The 18124-nt window shown below is 33.4% G+C and overlaps 3 protein-coding genes across 4 annotated transcripts in view; 1 reads left to right on the top strand and 2 right to left on the bottom strand.

The window, feature by feature from the left end:
- The window catches only part of LOC135836552 (dual 3',5'-cyclic-AMP and -GMP phosphodiesterase 11-like), a 136244-nt gene extending 130650 nt beyond the window's left edge, over window positions 1–5594 (bottom strand). Inside the window, exon 1 of one of the 2 annotated variants that reach the window (XM_065351454.1) lies at window positions 5449–5594. The gene's annotated coding sequence lies outside the window, so the exon portion shown is untranslated. The remainder of the gene's footprint in view (window positions 1–5448) is intronic. The other variant, XM_065351449.1, reaches the window with a different exon arrangement.
- Window positions 5595–7621: 2027 nt separating this feature from the next.
- kel (kelch) lies at window positions 7622–11111 on the bottom strand. The gene is made up of 11 exons (XM_065351464.1): window positions 10784–11111; window positions 10562–10711; window positions 10261–10486; window positions 10006–10181; window positions 9827–9923; window positions 9586–9742; window positions 9405–9511; window positions 9037–9327; window positions 8824–8964; window positions 8483–8738; window positions 7622–8409 (listed from the first exon to the last, which is right to left on the bottom strand). Exons 1-11 carry the CDS (start codon window positions 10837–10839, stop codon window positions 8225–8227), a joined length of 1842 nt encoding a protein of 613 aa, XP_065207536.1. The 5' UTR covers window positions 10840–11111; the 3' UTR covers window positions 7622–8224.
- An 843-nt stretch (window positions 11112–11954) lies between these two features.
- egh (beta-1,4-mannosyltransferase egh) overlaps window positions 11955–18124 on the top strand; it is a 67400-nt gene continuing 61230 nt past the window's right edge. Inside the window, exons 1-2 of the mRNA XM_065351466.1 lie at window positions 11955–12347; window positions 12703–13524. Of these exons, the coding sequence (XP_065207538.1) occupies window positions 12703–13524 (822 nt within the window). The 5' untranslated portion in view covers window positions 11955–12347. The remainder of the gene's footprint in view (window positions 12348–12702; window positions 13525–18124) is intronic.

The raw sequence follows: 18124 nt of genomic DNA on the forward strand, positions 1-18124 counted from the left end.
ATTTTAATTAACACCACATTGTCATCACATCTAATGTCACAATGAAATGTTTATATTGTTCTACGATACAAACTTACAAAGTAACGCATTACGCTGCACCACACTGACTGCTCACGCCAGCGAGGCCCTTAGGGAATCACCAGTGAAAACAACAGTTCGCACTTCGCATCAATCAAAACGTATCTCTTACATTCAATTTTCAACTTGAGTCGAGTTCAAAATAGTTTTGGAATCTAGCAAACCGATTTTTAAAAATAGAATTAATAATGATTCAAATCGTTGAAACGGAGTCCATTAGAAAAATTTACTGGAAATGCAGTTGTTTCATTTTTATCGTAAAAAGGAAAGTTCAGAGAACGTAACAGGACACCATAAAATTATCATTTTACAGAGGAATTTCAACGTTGTAACAATTATTTTTGCAATATTTTCTCATTAATGAAAGTCGTAAGAGAAATTTTTAGAAAAATTGCTCAGTAAAACTGACGGAAAATTTAATGGAATTTCTATACCTAATGATAAATTTTCAGAAAAATTGCGAATTGAATCGTTTCCGGCTCCGTTTCACAAAATGTTTGAATTTTTACCCCTTCAAAATCAAAAAATATTGAAAAAAATAAAAAAGCAGAAATGGGGGGAAATGATACTTAAATACGAATTTTCAATGAAAAACACACGAACGGAACAGGGCTTATGAGTTCTACCTCAATGCAGACAATTTTAGGGAAATAGTCTTTTTTTAAAACTCTATCATTGAATCTGGTCTTTTTCAAGGAATTTGGCCAAATTCTCTTCAACTTCTTTAAACTACATAGTTTTCCATAATTATCATCCATATATTTCAAAAGTGCCTACTTGACCCTTCAAAGCCTCAGAGTAATTCAGAGGATGGATTTCAAAAATTAACAATCGAGAAGTTTAACGGAAAAATTAAATTGTGATACTCGAAAAAAAAAAAATGAATTTGAGATAACTCTTTTCCTAAACTAAGAATCCCTCAATCTCTTCAAAATGATTTTTGTTTGTTTCTAAAGCTGTTCCCATTCCCTCCTAAATTTTTTCAGGGAGTATGAAGGAGAAATTTTAACGCAAGCATTTCATTCCTTTTTTTGATATCACGACAAAATTTGGAATGAAGCGGGGTCAGTTGTCGCGAGAATTTCAATTTCAAAAAAATTTCATTTTGATAAGCAAAAAAATGTTTGTAAAAACTGACATTTTTAACATTTGAAAATTTTTTATGTTTTTTAATAAAATGGAAATCTATGTACAAAAAGGCAAACGGACAAAAATTGTGAAAAATTGTTAAAATTTCATTTTGAAATTTGAAAAGCAAAATGAGATGTAATAATTTCATCTACGTAAATATTGAAATTGAGAAATTACAAAATTTTCAAAATCCAATTCCAAAACTAAATTAAATACAAAAGCAGTCAAAAATTCAAATTTATTTTTCACACAAGTCCAGTAACATTTCAGAATGAAAATTTTTTCTGCTGGTGAAATTTTTTCAAAGTGGAAAAATCCCACAACAATTGGCGCTATTTTATTCCCATTCAAATGCTGTGTTTTGAAAATTGATGAGAAAAGGATCTAAAAAACTGTCAAGTTTCAATTGATAAAATTTCATTCTACCTACCTAAAGTTCTAAACATTTCCATCTGAATAATATTAATTTAAAGGTTTTTGGATTCAAAAAAAAAAAAAAAGCATATATCTTACTCGTTTTGAGAAATCCTCAATTTCCAATTGCGGATTTCTGAAGGTAGATGGTTTTCAATTTTCATTAAAAAAAGTTAAATCTAGCAAAAACACAAACCAGAATGTTTAGCTAGTTTGAGAAGATGCAATTCAAGTTTTTACACTTCTCCAACGAAAAAAGTTACCGTGATTATACCTACAATTTTTAGCTCCTAACACAGCGCAGAAAAATTGTTACGCACAAAAATGAGATTTTCGGTTTTCAAAAATTTGGAAAAAAGAAGTTTTATCTGAAATTCTCAGATTCGCTGTTTCAGAAAGTGAAAGTAAAATCATCCATAAGTTTTTAAAATTTGATTTTTTTTTCAAATTGTCAATGAAAAATTAGGGGAAAAATGTAAGAATGATGAGGTGTTTTTTTTTGTGGACAAACAAAAGTGATTTCGGATTGGGAAAAATGGGGATCTTCAAGTTTACAAGGCATGTCAACTTCAAATTTTAATTTCAAGTCAATTTGATCATCCACAAAGAAGCAGGGAACAAAAAGTTGCAAATTGCAATAGGTAGGCAGTAGGCACGTAACAATTGTGTCAATTCTTCCAGAGCTAGGTAAATTCACCCAAAACTAATTCATATTTTGTAATATGTAAAACCAAACCATACATATATTTGCGAACTTGCAATATGCAAATTGCAAACTACCCATTATTATTATACTTAATGGATTAATGAATTTACAATCGTAAATAAGACGTATTTTTCTTCATTAACATTTCCAGCTGATTTTATTTACTTAATTGAATTCTTCGACGTGAAATATAAATTCTTAAATTATTCCACGTCAGATTATCATTTTATTCTTTAAAATGTAAATCACTGTTTTCACCTCAATACTCGAATTCTCGAAGGAGTTAAAAACTATAAAGCTTATGAATTTACATCGACAAAACAAAGTACTCGTATATATTTTCGCAGCTAAGATTCATTTTGCGATGGAAATGTTTACTTTTGATTCCAGCAGATGGGACGGAATTCCATTTGATTGAAATGCTTTTGTAATTGCGAGAACGTTTCCCAGAGAAACGTTCATTTTTCTTATTTTGTAGAAGTAGAAAAACGATTTCGATTTAAATTTTCATTCGACTCGTCGTCGGTTGTCGTATACTACTTATATAAAAGGCAGCGGTAGAAATCCGCAGGTAAATGAATCGTTCAGTCTAGATTTCCTTCAACTGTTTATTCAGGACATGCTTTCCTAATGTGAAATGATTCGTGACTTATATCATTTTCCAAAATTATTATGAACGAGCTGAGGTAGGTACTAGGTATCATACCTAATACCTAAACCTTTACAAAATGTCGCACCTTCTTCAGTGAATTTATACTCGTATGCGGTACCCACATTGACGTTTTCATCGTGGTATTAGTGGAAAAAGCAAACAGGAAGTTGGAGCCGGATACTAACATTTTAATTCATTGCACGAAACAAATTGTACCTAAGTGAAGTGTGCAGTGATGAAGGTTATGAAAAATTCATAACCAGGTACCTACATACCAAAAAAAAGAACTTCTAACCGATACGAAAAAAAATCGAAATTTTTTTCTATCTTACCTATGCTTCTAAAGAATTACAAAGGTAGGTAAGGTAGGCAGCTAGGCACTATTGAATACCTAAAACCTGTCCACAAGTCTATATATCTGTCAAGTTGTGATATTTTTTTCTAATACTGATTCTCCAATCATTTCGCATACCTATCTACTAAAAAACCATATTTTTCAACGCCAACATAAGTAACATGGAATTATTTTATGATACATTATTAATGAAGAGAATTTGCTGTACAAATGCGCATTAAAATTCACGTGGAATTTTTTTCTTCTTCCTATAACACTCGAAGCGTTATTGTTTTCAAAAATGTAGCCGTACGAATGCGATTTTTTCCTCCGACGATGAGACAAAAGTAATACATCTTTTCAAGTATAAATGTCAGTAAATTTTCAAAATGTAAACATTCAGTGTTGTATAAAGTAACGATTCCCCATTCTTCTGTGTTATAGAAAGTAATATCTCGTTGTTTGCTTGGTATATTTATCATTTTTTCCCCGCTCGTCCACGATATTTCCCCATTTATAAAACGACACGATGGAATTCAAATTTGTATCCTGTTTTTTCCTTCGTCTACGCGCAATTTTTTTTCGCTTAGCTCTAAAACAATCAACTGGGATAATTTTTTTTCGCGTATTAATCACTGTGGAATAATTAATAATTTTTTTAAGTGCAGGTTGCAACCCACTGGACAGTTTTGACAGCGAGCCGAGACTGCTGGCGTTCGTTGATCCCATTTCGAAAGCTAGCATAATCCAAACAAGATTATCATGAATGACTGAATAATGAAAATGGAACGAAATATACCTATTGCGAAACATGTTAATTGACTTATGAACAGCTGAACACCACTGTAAGCGTCAAGCGGGTAAAATCGTCACATTAAAAAAAATTCTCAACTGTGAAAGACGTAATCCACATCATGTAGCGAGTTTATTTACATTTTATCGTGATAATACACTTCAAAACACGAATATGAATCCTAAATAAAAACATACTCGAATACCTAGTTCACCACGAGAGAAAAAAAAACAACCGACAAAAAACTAGGTGCTGAACAATACTAAACTGTTTGTTTCAACGTGGAACATAATAATTATCACGAATTAAATTCATTTCTCAAATTATCAATTCATCGTGGAATGTTGCGCAAAACATAAATTGTTATCAATTCAATTCCATATTATTCAAATGGTCATTTTTATGAAACCGGCGCGGCGGCGAAATACTGAAATACATTATCATAGTGCTATTATGACTAGGATTATGTACCTATATGCAAATGATTTCAGATAACTTTTTCATTTTGATGCAAATCTTTTTGTAAAATTACCTCCAGTTTTCAAATGATTATTTTAAATTTTAATATAGTGGTAAAATCAATAGAAAAAGAGCACTCAAACAAAAAATTAATAGACTAGCTCCTATTTGAACTTCCCAATAATTTCAACTGATTGTCAAAGTTTACACAATATATAAAATATATTGAGAAGAATAATAAAAACTTGAAATTTAAATTTAAAAAATTGCAACACATAATACTTCATGAAACCTTGATTCTTTCTGATTTTTAATGCGATTTCGACCAATCAAAATTTGGTAAAAAAAAAGTAGGTAGGTGCTTCTGTGTCAAACATTGATAACACGTTGATGAAAAGCCATTAAAACCAGTAAACTTGGTTAAATCGTAAAAGAACTGAAAATACTTCACATCAATGAAAAAAAAACCACAATGAAATCGAGTTTTTTTGAACGAAATCAATGCGAAATTTTAACCAAAATTCAAAAGGTAACATGTGTCGAAAAAGTTAAATATAGAACATGTTGATTTTACGACACCGTAGGCGGTTGGTCGAACATGACACGAATGCATGGAAAGCAGAAATCAACCCGACAGAGAGAACTAAGAACAATGGGATATAAATTACGAGTATTAAATTTGTCCTTTTCAAACGCAGATATTCGAAACGAAGAAAAAAAATGCAAAAAATACGCAATAAATACGACAAAGTTCCGGTAAAGTGGTCTTATCACTACGTTATCAGTAAATTGTTAGTGGGGAAGAGTGGCGATGAAACAGGTTTGAAAAAATTCATTCGGTTGAAATTTAAGGAATTATGAATAATGAAAATTAATCTTACCTTTTCAGCAGCTATAGTACGTGACGTGGATAATAGGAAAAAAGTACCAATTAAGTTGAAATTTTGGCAATAAAGGAAAAAAACATCTTATTTCGCGCGCGGTTTCACACTCATATCAAAACGAATATTTGATTATGAAAACGCAGGTTGCCAGCTAAAACGCGATGTACACCTACAAGTACGACACGCATTATGAATTGCGCATGCGCAGTCTCTTTCATATGATGACTTACCGGTAACCCAAGTTTCAAAATGATGATAATATGTTCGCGCTATTCGAGCAAAACGAATAGAATAGTTAATGAGGCTACTGTAATAATTCATCCTTCGTTTTTTTTTGTGCACTGAATGCTTATTTCCAGTATGAATCGAGCTTGAATATTAGATTTGCTAGCTATATTTGTCAAATTTCCCGTAACTTTTTCCGCCCAGTGAAGAGAGTTTGGTGAATAAATCGTTGATTATGCCTGTTGAGTCTGCATATGCCTATTATTACTTATTTGCTCATCAATGGTGACATTTTTATCGAAACTAATGAGACGTGAAATGTATTGAAATATTGATGTTTCTACGATGCTATGTAAATAAATACATTGATAGGAAATTTTACCTACACAACTTGTAGAACAGATTTTCATTTCAATATTCGCATAATCCTAATCGTATGACCCAAGCTCACAGTACTTTTCCGAATAGGTAGATTAGATAGGTAGGTACGTAGTACGTACATCGCAACTCCAGCTCTTTTCACTTTTCTTCAATCACCAGAGGTACAGAAGTATGCTTCATTTTGAAGTCAATTTTAATCTCTCTCAAAGTCTTACTGCTTGAAAACAATCGAACTTTTCCGGAGTGAACAGTTGTCAAAAAAAATTTGATAACTGATGGTGATGAAGACTTTCACCAGACCCAGGACATTATTAAATATTCACCGCTATTAAATTTAAGATGCAAGCACTTACTTACGCAGCATGTGCATAAAAATTGCCACTAAAATATTTCTACTTGCTAGTTAAGATACAACAATAGAAAATACTCTATCATGACGCGAATATTAATTAATAATTAATGATTCTATTTTCATACTTTGATACAACGTTTCGTTTAAATTTTCAATTGATTGAAGAAAAAAGTCACTTAAAAGACAAATTTTTGCAATAAAAATTTAACCTGAAACGAAACGAAACGAAACGCTAATTACTTAATTGAGCTGTTTTCTTTCAAAAAGAATAAAAACGTCAAAGTTGTATAACTTCAAACCAAACTTAATTAATAAGTTTATGAAGTTGTAGCCTACAATGTTTAAAATATACAACACTGTAGTGAAGAAAAAAATCTAAAATTGCATAAAGCAATATGCTTGTCTCAAAAAAAAAAAAAAATTAAAATTTAACATTCTAAGTACCTATTTTTCTTTCGAAATCAGATTAATGAACATTTCTTCTCCACACATCTTTATTTTTTTTGAAAATCAAGTCGGAATTATTCAGCATTACGTAGTTATCTATCGAGATATTTTTGTAAAAATTAGATGATATTTATATTTTCAAAAAAAAAAAAAAAAAAAAAAAAAACGTTCAAAATCATAAGCCGCCAATCCGAATGTACTCAATTTGAAGATACTAATTTTAAACAAAATCTCACATTGTCTGGATGTTTTCCGGTACATAATTACACAGTTCCTTTCATGGAACTTCCATAATGAAATATATAATTGTATTTTCCTGATTTGTTATTTTCATCACGAAAACGCAACTCATACGATAGGTTGAAATCAAGCAGTAAAAATCGTTCAACAAATTACCGTTAGTTTTTTGGACTCTTTTCTTTCTCAAATTCATAGGTGATGCGCGTGACATAATTTTCAACAATACTCGCACTTTTGAGCGACGACAAAGCTACCGGGCGGTACCGCACCATCAACAGATTGGTTGAACATACACGAATTTAAAACAAACGTAGTTAGTTGTTTGAATTAGGAAGAAGGAACGATTCATCGCTAACAATCGCTATAAATAATTATTTTGTAAACGAGCTGGTATGCGAATACCTACCTACGTAATGAATACATAAAAACTCAAATTTTACACCATTCACTATTTGTTTTACATTCAGAAAATGTTACCAGTGCAGATTTGGTATTTTTTCTTAAAATTTCGCGAAAATGAAAAAATTATTGTATAAAAAATTTTATTAGCGATAAAAAATACAAGAAGCTATAAATTATTTGGAATGATTCACTGGATTGGGGGAAAAATTTAACACGATTAAAAGTCAGACTAATCGGAGATTCAACCGATCAAATACTATAGTATAACGATTTTACTTCGCAACACGAAACAGCCATCGAAAAACTTAAGCATAGATTTTACAGCAATTTTAAATTGCTTTATGCTATAACGTCAAGTTGATTAAATTTGCAGCATAAGGTAGGTAAGGTACCTTTACACAACACATAACAACAACATAACAGCAATATATTCTAAATGAACTAAAATAATGGTTAAATAATACGTTGAGTTCCAACGTTACTCACCACACATCACATTGATTCATCAGTCACACGATTGACGCTACCACATCAAAATTCAATTATTTGGAACACTCGTTGCATGATATTTAAGAAAATAAAAGGAGATACTTTTGATACGTGATGTTACCGGCATGTTGTTGTTTAAATGAGACTAGAACGACCTGCAGATCGACGATTTTTCAAGATCGTGTCGATCATAAGAATTGCAAGCGTACTCCAGGTTTCTAGTCTCGGGTCGTACTCTCATAATAATAAATTAGGTGGTTTATCTATCAACGTTACACCGGCATAGCTTCGACCAATACTCATGGATTTCGGTAACAATTTCCACGTGTTCGTATTAGCGCAATATACTTCTACGGAAGACAAATTTGTTGTGCCGTCATCTCCACCCACAACGTATAAAAATCCATTATACGAAACAACGCCTGATAAAACGAAATCGAGTGTGAATAAAAATAAACTTCAATTTAAAATACGTAGACGTTCAATGGAATTTACCAGCATTTCTTCTACACAGAGACATATCAGCGATTGTTTTCCATTGTCCAACGGTAGGATCAAATGCTTCAACAGTGTTTCGAACAGTAGGTCCATCGTGACCTCCGACAGCATATAATATACCATCCATGACACCAACACCAGCTCCACTTCGTTTACATGACATTTCGGCTACTGGAAGCCAAGCACTCGTTTCGGGGCAAAAACATTCCACTGTACTTAGGCACTGACGAGAAATACCATCGTATCCTCCAACCTATTAAAAATAATGATAAAATTATAAACAAAAGAGTTACCAACGCCGAAACAATAACGTTTTCGAAAATCATTTCACAACTTACAGCATACAGCAGATCATTCAAAACACCGACACCAACACTACTCCTTCTAGTTGACATAGCTGCGATTGGAGACCACAGCTGAGTTTTTGGATCAAATACTTCAGCCGTTTCCAAGCCATTTACTCCATCAAATCCACCAACCTACAAAATTAATTCATCGAATAAAAATTCTGTATTCTAAAATTACTCTTACATAAATCTGCGTATTCGTACAGCGTAAATTTTATTCCCCAAAACAGCAACTCCCAAAGTTGATCTTCTAGCTCCCATATCAACACCAGAACTCCACGTATTGGTTTGAATATCATAAACATCGACACTTTTCACACGCTGAGAACCATTGAATCCGCCAACAGCGTATACTTTGTTTCCAAGAAGAACCAAGCCCGCTCTGCATCTTCTGTTTGGAATATCGGCAGCAATAAACCATTTCTGTTCTTTCAAGTCATAACATTCGACACTTCTGATAGCTTTCGGTGCTTGACCTCCGACCACCAAAAGAGACTAAAGAAATCGTAAAAAATTAAATTTCAACCGATAATAAAATTCATATCTTAATAGATGCATAAAAGTGTAAGTACTTTGTGTTTATTAGCCTCTCTGGGAGTTGTACGGACAGTTTTAACTGACGTTTGTTGTTCGGATTTCATCAAATGATATTTCAGAGCTTCAATAATAAAGTCTTTACCTACATCACAAAAAATATTGATTAGTTAAAATTCATTTTTAAAAGCGCAATCAATTCAGTTCAAGATTACAAACATTGTAGATCAGCGCGTAAAAGTGGCTCATGGTCAACTCGCTGTAGTAAATATTCTCTACTGGTAAGAGGTAGCCGAACATGTTCCATAAGTACAGGGAGGTGCGCTTTTCGATTTTCTTCGTCATGTTTCACCCAATTTATGACACATTCGAACACCTAAATAGACACAATTAGGACATAACAATAATGTAAGTTTTTAACATTACAATATGATCTGAAGACTTGGTGAACAAAATTTACTTCTTCTTCAGTTCGAACGATCAATTTATCGTTTTGAATCAATTGAATAACTTGCTTTATTGATAATGATAAAAATTCTTCTCCTTCGACAACCTCCCTGTGAAAAAAAATTGTCAAATGAAACACCTTCGAAAATCAACATCACATGTCATTATTCATACTGTGTAAACATTACGTACGAAAAATGATGTTCGACATATTCGTCAGATTGTGCGAGTAAGTTTAAACAACCATGTAAATCAGCAAACGCTCGTATACCGAGACAATTCGAAGGATGTAACTGACTTTCTAAAAATTCGCAACAAGCATCCCTTACGTAAGTCAATTGAAGCAAGTTTGCGGCAGGTAACAACGACTGAAAGAAAAAAACATCAAGTATTACGCAGCTAGAAACGTATAACACTATGATTGTGTCTTTTCAATTTTTATATTACCTGAACATTATCTTCGGTAACGTAAATTTTACCAGTATACACATACTCGATTAATAATTCTAAGGCTAGTCCATCCAAATCTTTCAAAACAACACGGTCATGTTTTCTTTCTTCGAATTTAGTAAACATTGCATAAAAATAGGAACTACATCCAGCTAGAACAGTACGATGAGCATGGATTTGAGTATCTTCGGCAACCAGAACCACATCACATAAGACTTTGTCACTGTACAAGCAAACAAAGGAATTAATTTGAATTATTCAGGCCGTATGCAAATCTCACCTTGAGTACAACACTTACATCCGCATTTTGTTGAGAAATTGTAAGGATTTTCGCGAATGATGATCATTTTCATATGGTGGCCTTTCTTTAGGTTTATTTTTCGAAACTTGTTTCTGAGAACTTTCATCTAAGGAGTTTTGACTAGCATATCGTAGTAATTTTCCACTGCTGAAAGATGATAAATAATGATTATTCAAGTTGTCTGAATACAATAGTGATAAAATAATTCTGCAACCATACCTTGAACTTTCTGGAGCAAATGGATCAATCGCAGTACTATTGTCCAAGGAATTCATAGCGAAAATTTTACGTACTTTTGAGTACAATCAGATCAGAAACACATGAATAAAAACTTATCAACTGCACAGAGCAAACAATGGAACGAAATTAGATGCAGAATGATTGAAGAATTACATTAGTAAGCGGATAATACTTGTATGATAACATTGATCTAAAATTTATATATTTTTATTCATAAATTAGCAATTTTAATGCTGATAGCTTTGAACGTGCTTCGAATAAAAATTTTATTTTTGTTATGATCATTGATCAGTTCCAATTTCGTTTCATTCGTTTCGAAAAAAAATAACAGTTCATAAGGTCATTTCTTGATTTGCTACCGAAATGCGTATTGCGGCCAAACGAGATGTTCTTCGTTGTTTTGAAGTTTTTGGAAGCAGGTTCGTTCTACGAATTTTCTTTCATCTTTTGCTGGAGGTGCTCAGTGGTCAGTGGACTTCTTTTACAAAAAATGAGAATTGTATGATCTAATAAAGATAGAGAGAAATTTTCTGCTGTACTGTACGACGATTCACAATCATAACAATCGTTTCAAAATTTAAAAAACACAATTACCGGATAGTAGTACCTAGTACTAGTAACATATTGATGAGGAATATACATACAAATTACTTACTTCACTGAATAGTTTCCTCTCAGGAAATCTCAAAACGTCAACTTCAGACCTAAACAAAAGAAGCGCTATATACGAGATATAAGTACGTCTTTTGGCCTCTGAATGAATTCTAAAAACTCAGAGTCAGTTCAATCAAGGAGAGACGATATGATCATAAGATGGGATATGCAATCATGAAATTTGTTTTGAATTTTGAATAATAAATCACTTAATCACTGAGCTATCACTGAGCTCACTCAAGGTTTTTTCCAAGTTCAGAAACTTCAAAACTTTTCAACTTTTCAAGTTTTCGTTTTCAATAATTTCAGATCACCTTTCTTATCATATTTTTATTTTGTTTATTTTTGTTTGATCTTGACTGGTAAAAAAAAAACAAAAAAAATTACTTGTAGACACCGCACTCTACAAAGTTAATTTTGTACTACAATGTAAACTGTAAACAAAACATTCATGAATGGAGCTTGGCTGAATCCATTATAATGTGTATCCATGAGGGAAAAATTTTGCGCCTGACATTTTGCTGAACGTCGCCCGTCGGTGAGGTAAAAAATTGGTTTCGTACCAATTAGACTCGTTTGGATTAGTTTTTGATGTTGTATGATGTGGGTTCTTGTTTGAGGCTAGTCTATGTTGTTCGGTTCGTTTGTTAGTATTGTTTTAATTAAATTTAAGTTCTTATAAGTAAATTATAATCGTGAAAGTTTAGTGTTATGGTTTTCGAAAGTATGTGTTATTTTTTGGTTATATCTTTTCTGTGCCGAATTTGATAACTCCGTGTGTGTAGCTCTCGTCAGTTATTTAAATGCCCGCTGAATATATTTAACGGTCGTTCCGAATAATTTGTTATAAAACTAGTCAGCTGAGAAATTAACGTCTTAGATTGTAAAGGTAAATGACTCAATATTCAATTCATCGAATTCGTGAAATCATTCTTATCGTATTCAGTAAACTCTGTATCTGGTTGAGATGAGTTTGCCGCCTTAAATCCTCATTGGAAACTTCTCGTTTCCAGTTATGCACATTGTTTTCCTTAAACTGTTGTAAAGTACGAGTTACGTTAGGTGGATTACATTACGAAGGCTTCGTTCAAATATTCATCCCTCAATAATTTTTGTTTACATACTCTATCCATACGCACGATATTTCAAAAAAATGATTTCACGAATTGATGTATCGGTACTAGCTGTTTTTCTACCAATACTCGAGTAGAAGTAAAGCTGATGGTTTTGTTTTTTGTTTCTAGATGAGGATGTTAGTAGTGAGCAGCACAACAAAACATATTCTACATTGCACGTTACTGATTACGGTGATCATATTATTCGAACTGTGGACCGGAGGTATCAAATTATCCGAGAAGACTCAGCAAAGCTTCGAGTTCAATCCTTGGGAAAGATACGGATATTTTTGGTGTTCAGTTTTATATCTTCTTAGAATACTGACGTTCTTGCCATTTCCGCAAGTGCTGTTCAACTTTTTCGGTCTTACGTGCTACAATGCGTTTCCCGACAAAGTCGTATTAAAAGGATCGCCTTTGCTGGCGCCTTTTATATGCATAAGAGTGGTTACCAGAGGCGATTATCCGCAGCTAGTGCGTGATAACGTAGCCCGAAACATGGCCAGATGCTGCGAAGCTGGCTTAGAAAACTTCATCATGGAAGTAGTCACAGACAAACCGATTGGTTTACCAGTTCACAGGCGGATACGTGAACTCGTCGTTCCTTCAACTTATAAGACCAAAAGTGGAGCGTTATTCAAAGCTCGAGCTTTACAGTATTGTTTAGAAGACGGAGTTAATATCTTAGCCGATCAAGATTGGGTCGTGCATTTGGACGAAGAAACCTTACTCACCGAGAACTCCATTCGTGGTATTTTGAATTTTACCTACGATGGTAAACATCAGTTCGGACAAGGACTCATTACCTACGCCAATGAACAAGTTATTAATTGGATTACCACCTTAGCTGATAGTTTTCGAGTCGCCGACGATATGGGAAAACTAAGATTACAACTTAGTCTACTACATAAACCCATCCTAAGCTGGAAAGGATCTTACGTCGTGACTCAGGTAATTTTTTCAAGCTTAATTTCATTAACTTAAGCCCATTTCGAGTTTCTCCGGTACAAAGAACACGGATATTTCGTTCAAACTTCACCGAAAGGTTGTTTTACTCGAGTTCCAATGCCGCCAGCTCGTATAAATTCTACACATTAGGAGTACACACATACGTTCTCTATGCGAGCACATCGTCGTTCCGGCCCAAAGATTCTCGTAATTGTTTCGTCCTTGTTGGGATCTTCGTTCGATGTATAATTTCGTTACTTTTATTTTCATTCACCCACTCGTCTTCGGGGTGTTTTCACCAAGGGTAAAAATTTTTCGCGCAGACTTGTCTCATTGACGGTATTTTATCTACGAATTGAAAAATGCATTAAATTTACGCACGTCTACGTACGTATCAATCGACGTACTGATAATTCATATCGATACAGCATCTTCAACATTTACAAACATTGCTTTTAATTGATTAGTACGACTGATATGTGATGTTCTACTATCTTTGATAATTTTACAACTCACTGGAGCGGGTTAACTAAACTAAAATTATACATCATTTGCTTTAATTAGCCAAAGCAAGTTGAGATTTGTGACGAAACGACATTTCATAACGTACTTATATAGAATTCTGCTGCTGCGACTGCGAAGAGAAAGCATGTAGAAAATTTATCGCCAGTGTCAGTGTAAAAAGATGGTTATACATGTGTATCTGTTGTATAAGGAGTTGTTCGCAGGGTTTTGGAGTGAACGAAGAGAACAGGTGTTGGGACGTTAACGGTCGTATTGTTTTTTTTTCTTTACTCTTGCGCATTGTTTATGATCGAAGCTACAAGTTGTACGTGTGTTATATAAAAGTAAACATTCGTATTTCTAATGATAAGATATCACAAATCGAGGATTTAACTTGTCATGTGCTTAACACGATGTTCCATATTAAAACCTACGTACCTACGTTCGTCGTGAAGAAATTTCATACTATCGAAATGCTTGAAAAAAATGGGCAAATTTTTCAGTTTAGAGTCGTGCTACGTGATGTAGTTTGAATTTAGCTCTTTCTCAACGGAATCGATAAATATTTTCACAATCTATATTACTGTTGAATGGGATTTTATTTCCTTGTATTTTATTCACGATCGTCTAATAACAACGTTTTACTTTAATAGGTTTTTCCCTCCTTAAAACGTCTACCAACAATCGTAATTATTGCACATGCTTCGTTACCATGTTCGATTGTAAAAAAATTACTCCCAGAGCAAAAAAATTCCAAGCCCGGATGGCGGCTCAAGTTTATCGCTCGCGTACACCGAAACAAAGTCGCCTTCGCAGTTCGCACCTGCACTCGCCATTTGTGAAGTCGTGGTCTCTACGTTGCCGGACGCTCTTCCCACTTGCCAAATCATGAGCTGCAAGAATCCTCCAAAGTCTAAACACCATCAAGTCAATGTCATTGTTTACCGGTGGTCGGTGGTCTTCAACGTTCGTTGGAATACTGGTCGTTGAGAGCTTGAGACGTTGATGCAGCCGGTGTGCAAGACGAATAAGACTTCACCATCCATGAGTAGTACTCACTCTAGACGAAGACCAAATCATCTAACGATGGTAATTACTGTTACATTCCAAGGTCAACGGCGACGTCATATCTTTTCAGCAAAAACGGTGTCATCGTCACCGACAATGTTAACATGTTTTTTTCCACCATGTTGCCAAATTGTCCGCGAAAAAAGTGCACAAGTTGAGACGTCGTCGTCGGACTGCCGGTGAGAAATGGAGAATGGCGAAGGCGATGAAAAACCGCGACTACGACTCGTTAACGTATTTTCCAGGTCCATGCTCGTGTTATCTTGATAACCTATATCATGTGTATTTTCATTTTTAATGTGTCGTCGTCGAGTGTTTAGAGACTTCGAAGCGAGACCAAGTTGAAAGTAAAATTACACTGGTACTGGGTGGTTTTCCTTATCTGACTGTGTACATAAAAGCTCCTACACTGTACTTGAAGAGTACCATTATCTTTTTCTAAAGTATCGTCGTGAATTTTGTAACGATGTGTAGAAGATGCGTTATTTGCTGCCATGTATTAGAATTCCTGCCCTGCCCTATAACTGGTTCGCGAACATTTTAATTCATAGAAGAAATTCCGTGTCAAAACTGCATTCGTTATGAAGCTGCGTGCTTCGTACCAGTACAAGTTCATCTGTAACTTGCATAATTATTGTGCTATTGGTATAATGTGTTTGCTTTTTGATGCCTTCTATGTAGGTGCACTGCATATTTATGTGTAAATGTTTCAATTTCACCTATGTTGAGTTGAAATGCAGTTATTTTCTCTTTAAATGCGAATGTTCGGATAGATTTCATGGAAAATTTTACCAACTTTTCTCTTCTTTATGGATTAATGATGGGTAGAAGAAGATTCACAGGGTGTCTATGGGTTCAGAAAGCCTAGAAGTCGAGAACTTAAATTTTACGATAAGATTTTACTCGAATTCCTTGAAAATGGGGAATTTTTCTTTTTCATTGCTCTAGATTTGGCAACCCTGCCATAGAATTTTGGTGCGATTTGGTTCACTTGAGCTGTAGTTGGCGAGAAGAAAGGGATTTAAACAGGTGCACAAATTTTGATGCATGTAATTTTTCAATGTACGTGATGAATTATATTATGTAAATTTTCGATGAGAAATTGCTCAGTAAATTTGAACTTCCCAATTTTTGTTCAAAATATGTATTTCAAAAACAAAATTTTTCATTGATAAAAGATGAAACAAATCGTCTTTTAAAGCTCTAAAATTTTTTGTGCTACTCAATTGTAGGTACTTCTCTTTTTTTGTGGAACCACTTTTTCCCCAAAAAATATTATATTGGATAAATTCTGAAGAAGAGAGGGGCACGCATTCCTAGCCTTTGTTTTTGAAAATTTTCTTTTAAAAAAAGTTTGAAGGCTTTGAGATGTTTTTAGTTCAAGAACTATTCAAAATTGGATTACGTATATCTTGAAATATGTAATTATGCACTTTAGTGAAAAAAAACTGCTTTGTACTGGACTTGTTTTCGGTTTCTTTTTTGAGTTGCCAAGTTGAAGTTACCGTTTTTTAAATTTTCCAAAAATTTAATTTTTCCAAATCTTGGCCCTACTTTTTGAATAAAAAAAAAAGAAAAATGTACATAATACATAATGTATCGACAGTCAGAAAGATTATGAGTAGGTAATTATGAAAATATTCACTTTTTCATTCTTTTGGAACTGGTTTCCTCGTATTTTCAGCGTTTCGGTTACAAAGCCCGCAAAAAGTCTCTGCTTTTGTCAATCAAATTACCCAAAAGTGTTGTTTCTTGCCAAAAATTGCTAAAACGTTGTGGCTTATTCGCAAAAAATTCCAAGTCTCTTATTTTTTTCCAAATATTGCCGAAAAGTCTTGCTTTGTTGGCGAAAATTGCCATTCCTTTTTGCTGTAATTGTCAATGTCTCACTTTTCGCCAATATTTTTCAACAAAAAGTCACGTTTTTACCAAAATAATTGCTAAAAGTTCTCATTTTCTGTACAAAATTGCAAACAAATAGTATAATTTTCAATTTTTTCTGAATCGACAAAAATTCTCACTTTTCTTATACCAAATTGATGACAACTTTTGCTTGTTTGCTAAAAGTTGCCAAAAAATCTCTTTTTAGTCAAAAATTACTAAAAATTGTTGGTTTCTGACAAAAATTCTTCTGTGTCTCAATTTTTCCCAAAAATTTCTCATAAATTTTGCTTTTTCGCCTAAAATAGGTATTCAAAAATTCTCATTTTTCGAAAAAAATTTTGAAACTATAATTTTTTTGCCAATATTCGTCAAGAAGTGCTGCTTTTTACTGAAATAAAAGTTTCATTATTATATTTTAATTAGACTGTTAGGTAATTGTTTCGTAATTTTTTTTACACTTCCAATTAAAATTTTCTGTTTTTTTTTTCTACATTAATGTCTATCCTTTTTTTTTCAAATAAATGAGCAACTGAGAAAACACTGATTCAAAAATTAACTAATTCTGTGGATTAGGATGGATCGTGAAAATGAAAGTCGAAGAATTTTACCAAATTTAGCGAAGACCTTTATTTTGAGTTGAAAGTCAGCCAGCAAACTTTTTTGCTCCAGAGGAGTTCCATAGAGGTGATTTATAAATCCCCAAAGAAATCGTGTTTTTTTTCGTTCTAGCTCTTTCCTAGCCCCAGCTAAGCTGTTTTGAAAAAAAAAAAATATATGGTTCAATTCCGAAAGATAGTGTGTATTTGAGATTATACTCGTACGTCGACCTAGGTCATTTGCATCAAAACCCAATAGATAGCACGTTTGGAATTCTACTGAGCAATTGAAAATCTACCAATCGCTTATTTTTGGGTAAATTCGTACTTGGTTTCTTCAAATTTTTTTCGTGGGACAAGATCCTTGTTTTTGTGGGTTTTCTCAAAAAACGATTCGTTCGCAAACCATGTATAATATTCACTTTGAACCAATTAGAAAAATGATTTTTCTCCTCCTTGATTCATTTCAACCTGTACTTCTCTTGTAACGTAGAAATAATGCATTCTCCGTTCAAATTTCCGAGAAAAAACAACGTTTTACTATGTATTTT

Source organism: Planococcus citri, chromosome 2 (assembly GCF_950023065.1).
Source record: "Planococcus citri chromosome 2, ihPlaCitr1.1, whole genome shotgun sequence".
Classification (NCBI taxonomy): domain Eukaryota; kingdom Metazoa; phylum Arthropoda; class Insecta; order Hemiptera; family Pseudococcidae; genus Planococcus; species Planococcus citri.